Source organism: Balaenoptera borealis (assembly GCF_965194805.1).
Source record: "Balaenoptera borealis genome assembly, chromosome: 8".
Classification (NCBI taxonomy): Eukaryota; Metazoa; Chordata; class Mammalia; order Artiodactyla; family Balaenopteridae; genus Balaenoptera; species Balaenoptera borealis.
Window position 1 is genome coordinate 117369688 of NC_138865.1, and position 8682 is coordinate 117378369.

Sequence of the window (8682 nt, forward strand, 5' to 3'; positions counted from 1 at the left end):
CACCACCTGAGCAGCCTCTCTCTTCTCTCTCCAGCTGCACCGGGAAGCCAGAGCTGCCCTGACCCGGGCTTCCTCATCTGTCCAGGCTGCCATGGTGACTGTCACAGGAGCCAGGACTCTGCTGGCTGACCTAGAAGGTATGTGTGCCCTGCTTAGCCCCGGGCTCATGGCTGCACAGATGCCGATGACAGACACCAGGACTCATGCCTCAGCCAGGGCAGGCTTGGCTGCTGGGGACAGAAGTCCAGTCATGTGGGCATAAGCCAAGGAGACCATTCCCTCTGCCTCTAAGGACCTCCCTCTCCTGTGGTTGCTTGTCCCTCCCCATCCCACATACCACTCACCAGGTTCTTGCCTAAGTGACCATCCATCATCAGACCACACGCAGAGCCCCTCAGGACCAGATGGGAAGAGAATCTGATGCCATCAGCTGTCCATCCCTGATCTAGGCCACTCTGGCTGGGGGGTCTGGTTACCTGGTACAAATATGGCTGCCCTGGTCCAACGTCCAGTGGGGCTATGGGAAGGGATGCAGCGTTTCTCTTTAGAACGTGGGTTGATGGGTTGATGCGAGTCCAGGTCTCTCTTGAGCTGTAGGAAAATGAGGCCAAGTGCCCCCATTTTACAGTTGGGTAGACCAAGAAAGGAAATTTTACTGAATGAAATGTGGAACAGCCCCTAGCCTGTAGGTGCTCTGCCAAGAGAGGATTTGTGTTCAAATAAGTTTAGGAAATGTCACGTGCTGTAGATCCCCCTGAGGCCTTTGCAGTGCACACCTGAGAATATTAAAGGCTCTGAGAAGTCCTTCAATAGAGAAACCGGGTTCACTTTATGTAAACTTAATTTCCCCTAGCATTTATCAACACCCTGTAGAATTAGGGCTCCCCAGTGTGCACTTTTTTTTTTTTTTTTTTGGCTGTGTTGGGTCTTCGTTGCTGCGCACGGGCTTTCTCTAGTCGTGGCGAGCGGAGGCTGCTCTTTGTTGCGGTGCACGGCTTCTCATTGTGGTGGCTTCTCTTGTGTCAGAGCACGGGCTCTGGGCGCACAGGCTTCAGTAGTTGTGGCACGTGGGCTCAGTAGTTGTGGCTCGCGGACTCTAGAGCTCAGGCTCAGTAGTTGTGGCGCACGGGCTTAGTTGCTCTGCAGCACGTGGGATCTTCCTGGACCAGGGCTCGAACCTGTGTCCCTTGCACTGGCAGGCGGATTCTTAACCACTGTGCCACCAGGGGAGTCCCCCCAGAGTGCACTTTAAGAAATGCCAATTCTGTGTACAGGAAGCAAAGTAGATCTAACTTTTGGATTATCTCCATAGAATGATTATGTAGTATTATGTCCCTGGATATTAGACGGCTTGATTCTTTTTTTAAAAAATATTTATTTATTTATTTATTTATTTATTGGCTGCATCAGGTCTTGGTTGCAGCACACGGGATCTTTCGTTGCGATGCGTGGGCTTAGTTGCCCCGCGGCATGTGGGATCTTAGTTCCCTGCCCAGGGATCGAATCCACGTCCCCTACACTGGAAGGTGGATTCTTAACCACTGGATCACCAGGGAAGTCCCCTTGATTCTTTTTAAATTTTGACTTTGTCTACTATAATCAGTACTCCTTAGGATAAATTTCCCTTAGAATTTTATCTGGAAGGAAATGAAAACGTCTCTCTTTCTATGTAGAAGGAAACTACTTCTTATTAGATAATAAAAACCTATGTGAATCGTAGAATTTCTCTTTTTGTCTTGGCTGCTAGGAGGCTAAAAGGTAAATAGTGCATTTGGTACCTGCACCGTCATTATCCTAATTTTCTGGCACTTCTCACTCTTCATCGTCCCCCTAGTTACATATGGCCTTTGGTTTATCATTTTAATGGTCCAGTTTTTGGTCTGTTCATCACGATAAGCTGCCTCAAAGCCTATTTAGAAATGCGTGGTATGTAAAAACAAAGAACTTAATGGACCTTTCTGTGTACTGTGCTATAGCTCCCATCTCTACCACTGGCCCAGGCATTGGCCACCATGTAATTCTGTGACTTTAGTAAGTATCATAATATAACATGAATCTTTACACTCACAGGGAAGTATGTCTCACTCATTTGTTTTCCCTGGGTGAGCCTGAGAAGTTTACACACAGATCTCAAGCATCTCATACTTCTGCTCATGTTGTCCAAGGGTCTGGGGTTGGTCAGACATCTGGCAGTGACCACCCGATGGGCTCTCCAGGCATGAGCCCAGCCCTCCTGACACAGCCTCGGCCGGGTTTACAGGAATGAAGCCAAGGTTCCCTCGGCCCAAGGACCAGGCCGCACTGAGGAGGAAGGCAGCCATCGTCCAGGACAGGCTCCTTGCAGACTCCAAAAAGAAGACCAAGCAGGTGGAGAGGATGCTGGGAAATGCAGCATCTATCTCCTCCAGTGCCAAGAAGAAGGGCAGGGAAGCCGAGCTGTTGGCCAAGGACAGTGCCAAGGTCAGGGCCATGGATGTGACTCCAGGGGCATCCCTGCCTTCTGGGCCTGTGGGAGGACTGTCATAGAAGAGGTGCCCTTCTGTAGGGTAAATGTCCCTTCTGTATGCAATGCTGAATACTCTGCACTTACTAAGGGGTCCCAGGCTCTGAGCTCTGGAGCTTCACGCGGGTGACCCTGTTGATTCCGCATGAAAGAGATGTCACTGCTGTCCCCATGGGACAGGTGAGGACCCTGACGCCCAGCCCAGTTCAGTAACTTAACATAACCAGGACTCACACCTCGGTCTGTCTGGCTCTACTCCCTAAACTTCTAGACTTTTCTTGTTTAATTAGGGCCAAATTTGAATCGATATGCATCTTCCCAGCACTGTCACTCAGGGCCCAAGTAAACTGCCTCTACAGCTTCCTAGAGAAAGTGCTGGATTGAAGGAGTCCCCAGGCTTGGTTTCTGGTCCTGCCATTTTGATTTTGGCCAGCTCCTCCTCTCTGCACCTCTGTTTCCCCACCTGTAAATTATTGGAATTTATCCTCTCGGGGGAGACGGGTAGTGTCCAGCCATCTGCACTTTGCCGGCATCTGGTACACAGCTGTTGAATGAATGAATGAATGATCTGGTGCATGAATCTATGACCACTTGGCGGGGCGGTCACCCTTTACCTCTAAAAGGAGTTTCTCCGCTCACACTCCCCTCCCTGTTGCTGCCGCCCACCTTGTAGCTCGCCAAGGCCTTGCTGAGGGAGGGGAAGCAAGAGCACCGCCGGGCTGGCCGGCTCTCCAGCCAGACGCAGTCGATGCTCCGACAGGCCTCCCAGCAGGTGCTAGCCTCAGAAGCACGCAGACAGCAGCTAGAAGCAGCTGATCGGGTACGTGTGCTGAGACCCCAGCACTGCTTCTCCCGCTGGTCCCGGGAGCCAGCCAGGAGCCGCTCAAGCTTTTCTTCTCTCCCCCCGCCCAAAAGGTGGGTGCCGGCCTGAGCGAGATGCAGCAGCAGATCCGGGAATCACGCACCTCTCTGGAGAAGGACATCAAAGCTTTGTCGGAGCTGCTTGCCAGGCTGGGTAAGGAGACCCCAAGGCCGGGCCCCGGCCCCCTGGGTCCCCGATGCATCCCCGGGATCTTCCTGGGAGGCCCCGTCCTGGGGAAGCTTGCCCCCTAGCCCTCCTGTCTATGGCTCCCCCCATCCCGAGCCTTGTGGTCAATGACAAGCATTTGTAACCGCTCCAGGCCCCCCGGGGCGAGGCAGGGATGGTTTCCAGAAGCATGCTCACTCCGTGCCCCCAGGGGCTGCTAGTCAGGAGGAGAGGAGAGACACGGAGCACTCACCGCCCACAGAACACCTGTAGGTGCCAGGTGACTAGGTCCGCCCTCAGTGGTGGAGGGTTTCAGAGAAGGAGAGACAACGTCACAGAAGCGAGTCTGGCATCGAGGATCAGGTGCTGGTTTGGAATCAGAGAGACTGGGATTCAAGTCTGGCACTTTCCCTTCCTTGGCTGTGAGACCTTGGGAAAGTCACTCCACCTCTCTGAGCCTCAGTTCCCCCACCTGGGAAATGGGAGTAACAGTGGGGTAGTTTAGAGAGTGCTTTCCACACTGTGCAGTGTGTGTTGAGACAGTACATCGTGAAAGGGACAGCCCCCAAGACGTGGAGCCCTCAGAGCAGGGGCGAGGGGACAGTATCAGAGCAGTTAGGCTGAAATGAACAACAAGCAGTTTTAAAAGTTGGGGTAAAATACACAAAACATAACATTGGCCATTTTAACCATCTTTCAGCGTACAGGTCAATGGCATTAGGCACAACATTCACCTGATTGTGCAGCCGTCGCCACCATCCATCATCCCAACATGAAACCCGTTCCCATTATACGCAAACTCCCCAATCCCCCCTCCCCCCAGCCCCTGGCAACCCCTGTTCTACTTTCTGTCTCTGTGAATTTGGGACTGTAGGCACCTCACCTAAGTGGAATCATATAGTGTGTGTACTTTTGTGCCTGGCTTATTTCGCTTAGTGTAACGTCCTCAAGGTTCATCCATGTAACAGCATGCATTTCAGTTATCATGATCGATAAGACAAGGAAGAATCACCATGTTCTGCATTTTGGCTGGATGCCAGGCCTCCACTAAGCTGTTCACACACATGATCTTATCTCATTTTAACTTTCGAGGGAAGGGTCCTTATGCTCTTGCTATTTTGCAGATGAGGAAACAACTAAGGCACAGAGAATTTAAATGATGTGCCCAGGGTCCCACAGCCGGTCAGTGGGGAGGCTGTGGCTCACACTCAGGTCTGACCGATTCAGAGTGCCCGCTCGTAGCCACAGGTCTATACCCGCAAGAACTCAGCGCACTGAACACGACGCCCAGCATGAAACAAACGCTCTATGTGGGTAAACCACTCTGGCCGTCGTGGTTGTCATTTATTCGTTCACATCGGCACTATGCTTGACTCGGGGGTGCAGGAGTGACCACGCACACCTAGACCCTGTCCCCGCCCCAGGAGACCCAGCTGGGCAGATAGAGTGGAGGCTGTAACCTCCTCAAAGGCCAGGCTGTTTGGACTTTCCCGTGGATGGTGGGACCTCTCCGAGTCTTGGCTGGGAGCAGGGCCTGCCCGTCAGCAGGGCTCAGCTTCGCTCTGCTTCTTCCTGCCCCGGGCTCAGCCCTTGCAGCCGCCTGTCCTCCAAACCAGCCTTCACTGCCCAGGAAACTCAGGGCCATGATGGGGAGCCCTGGGGCCCAGGGGGGTCCTGTGGGATTCGAAGCCATTTAGGATTTGTTGCTGTGACTCCAGCACTCTCCCACCTGGCTCAGCTGTCTTTCCATTGAATGCCACCTTAATGACAAGGTGACAAAGGCCAGGTGGGGGAGACAGCCCGTGGATTCCGTGCCACCATCACCAAGTTCGTATGTGAGCACCCGGCCCCACCCCCTCGTTTTACACTTGGAGAGGCTCCTCTGGGAAGTCCTAATGTGTGCGGGGCCAAGACTAGACCCCTGCTGCCTGCTTCCCAGGCCTGCAGCCCCTCCTGCCCCGTCTGCCTCACCCACCCTCATTCTGATGCCAGAAACCTTTCTTTTCACCCTGATGTCCCCGCATCCTGGCTCACAAGTGCCATCTGTACGTGTGGGCTCTCAGCGAATTGAAACGGTGTGTGGGAGAAGCAGGCATTATGGGGACCCCTCACGCACACACTGCTTTACAGATGAGGAAACTGGGGCTCAGGACTCACCCAAGGCCTTCATTTTTTAACAGTAATAGTAATAGCGACAACAAAAATTAACCGTTGCCCGGTGCCACCCAGGGGGAAAGTTCCAGGGTCTGCACACAAGCCCGGTGGGGTGCCCAGGCCAGGCCCTCACCTGCCTCACCACACTGCCCTCTTGGTCCCTTGCCTTCCTGGTAGATCGTGGGCACTCGGGAGCCTGGAGGGTTTGGGCTGGGGAGGGCTTCTGGGGCCTGCAGGGGAGGCAGCCCACCCTGAGGCTGTCCGTGCCCCTCCACAGGGACACTGGACACCCTCGGAGCCCCCGCCCGGGCCCTGAATGAGACCCAGTGGGCACTGGAGCGCCTGAGGCTGCAACTGGGCCCACCAGGGGTGCTGCAAGGGAAACTGAGGCTCTTGCAGCAGGAGTCGGAGCAGCAGGGGCTGCAGATCCAGAGCTTCGAGAGCAACCTTGCTGAGATCCGTGCTGACAAGCAGAATCTGGAGGCCATTTTGCATAGCCTGCCCGAGAGCTGTGCCAGCTGGCAGTGAGGGCTGCCCGGACCCACGGTGCCCCCGGCCCAGGGCATGCACGCCCAGGTGCCCCATGCAGGCACACTCCCCAGATCCTGCCGCCGCGTACCCTCCCGAGTCTGTGCCCACACCCCCTCCCCACCGGCAGGAGTGAGTGTGCATTCAGAGCTCACCCAGGCGGCTACGGTGTGCACACCCCCATCAGCGTGCCCTCCCACCCCATACGCACATACACATGCACAGGTACGTGCGGACATGTGCCCGTGTGTGCAGTGCACACGTGTGCAAGTCCATCCATGTGTGGTGCGCCCCTCTGGATGCTGGGGGTGTTTGTTATGTTAAATGCCCTGTGACACTGCCATACTCAGGCAGGGTTGGTACCTGGGAGGCTGGGACCGGGCAGGGTCGGGGGGCGGGGTCATCCACAGAGATCCAGGGCGGGTTCAGCAAGAGCCAGAGCCCCCAGTCCCAGCCCTGCCCTCTGTCCTGCAGCCCCCTGACCAATGTGTCACCCGCCACGAACACCCAGTAGCTCTGCATAGCTGAGGGACCAGGCAGGTCAAAAGACACAAGATTCCGGGGGGTTCTCAGCAAAGGAACCTGAGGCCCAGGGCTCCTGGGGCCGTGGTGCAGCCTGCTTGGCCGGCCAGGCCGTGGCCCACCCATGCAGGAGTATCCTTGGCTTTGTGGAATACTTCCTTCTCAAGATCCTGGAGCTGGGTCAAACTCACTGAAGGAATCACCTGCCCTAGGCCTGGTGCCCCTTTTGGGCCATGGCCTTGTGACCTGAGGGGGCCTGGGTCAGGGGGCTTAGACAGGTCGCTTGGATCTTCCCTTTGTGACCCTGCCAACCCTGGCTGGCCTTTGACCGATCGACACTTCCCAAACTGGCCCTGCAACCCTGTGGCCCCACCTGCCACACGGGAGGCCCTGCTGGGCGTGGACGCCTGGCTGCCTTTCTAGCCTGTCACGCTAGGGTCTCCCCCTGTGGCTAGGCCCTGCCCAGGGTTCCCGGCCTCTCCTCCTGGCACTCCTCCCCTTTCCCGGGCCCTCTTCCAGCAGACTGCGGGGCCTTGGCACTGGGAGGATGGGTGTCTCGGGGTGCCCAGCCCCTTCCCAGCGCTCTTCCTGCCCCCAGCAGGGGTGACAGGCAGCAGCCCAGACCATTTCTGTTTAACTAACTCTGTTTAACGTGGCAATAAAGGACCCCTTTACTCGCTGGTGGTGTGCCTTTGGTCCTCCGGTGCTGGTCGGCAGCAGGAGCCCCGGCTGTGGGTGCAGACTCACCACCTGGCTGTGGGTGCACATGCCCCCCCCCCCAGTGAGTCAGTGGCAGACGGTTCAGTGATCCCTGTCGGCCCCCATGAGGTAGAAGGAAGGTGACAAAGCTGAGCCCATCGGCTTTGCCAGTGTCTTCCCACTGGGGGGACTCTGCTGGGGTCCTGCAACCCCAGGCATCTGCCCTCTCCTCTCTGCTCTGGGGGGCTTATTAGGCAAAGTCTAGGGCCTGGGGGAGTTGGAGGGGTGGGGTACAGAGAGGTCTTCAGCTGACCTCTGGCTCAGGCTGGAGACACCGAGGCAGGAAAGGAACTCAAAACCAGTGTCCAGCAGCGCAGAAAGGCTCAGGGAGGGACACCAGTGAGGAGAGGGGGAGGGGGGCTTTGGACCAGGCCTCAAAGGGTGGGGAGACAGCGGGGAACATTCCAGGCAAGAGGGTGGGCAACAGCCCAGCGTTTGCAGGGTAGGGGCCTGGCCCGCACGGGTCACTCCAGGAACTCAGGTTGCAGGCGGGATTATGGCGCATGCCCAGTCAGGGCTCTTGACCACGAGGCCTGCCCCCCTCCCGGGTTGGTTTAAGCAGAAAAGGGGAGTTTGTTGGGAGGACTTGGGAGAGTCTCCTGGAATCCTGGGGTAGGAAGGGCTGCCAAAGCTCAGAGATGGTCAGGGGCCGGGGGCTTGCCTCTCCCTTCCCTCCCGCCCCTCCCCTTGGTCTCTGCGTCTGCTCCCTCCGCGTTTACTTTGTTTTCTTCTCTCTGCAGAGCAGCTTTCTTTGCTTTTCTTGTGCTTGATGGAAGAGAATGTCCCCACTGCCCCCACCTGGACCCACCATGGCCCCCATGTTTACTTGTCATCAGGTCAAAAGCTTGGCAGAGACAAGCTGGAAAACTGACCTGATTCCAGCTTCCCAGGAGGGACCAACCCAGCTTAGGCGGGGTCCCCCCCTACTCCTCTTCAGATAATCAAGGGTCTCTGGGTCCAAGACCATATAATGAGAGCTGGGCTGTGCCTTCCCCACCCCCGCAAACTCACTGGGGGAGAGCATTCGGAGAAGAGGTGCGCTCCTCCATGGAGAAACTGAAAACCGAGGCCAGGGCTAGGGGGGTGATGTGATGCACGTCAATGACCCAGGGAGTGAGCTGGTAGGTTTGGGAGGGAGGACAGGCGGTGGGGAGGCCAAAACAGGAGGTTGCTGCTCTACTGTGAGTTT

The 8682-nt window shown here is 56.3% G+C and overlaps 1 protein-coding gene across 3 annotated transcripts in view; it reads left to right on the plus strand.

The window, feature by feature from the left end:
• Positions 1–7413, plus strand: part of LAMC3 (laminin subunit gamma 3) — a 61202-nt gene extending 53789 nt beyond the window's left edge. For 2 of the 3 annotated variants that reach the window (XM_082400695.1, XM_082400696.1), the window contains exons 24-28: positions 35–137; positions 2261–2460; positions 3177–3323; positions 3419–3518; positions 5962–7413. In XM_082400695.1, the coding sequence (XP_082256821.1) occupies positions 35–137; positions 2261–2460; positions 3177–3323; positions 3419–3518; positions 5962–6212 (801 nt within the window). In that variant the 3' untranslated portion in view covers positions 6213–7413. Of the gene's footprint in view, positions 1–34; positions 138–2260; positions 2461–3176; positions 3324–3418; positions 3519–4230; positions 4923–5961 lie in introns of those variants that run through there. The other variant, XM_082400697.1, reaches the window with a different exon arrangement.
• The last annotated feature ends 1269 nt before the right edge of the window (positions 7414–8682 follow it).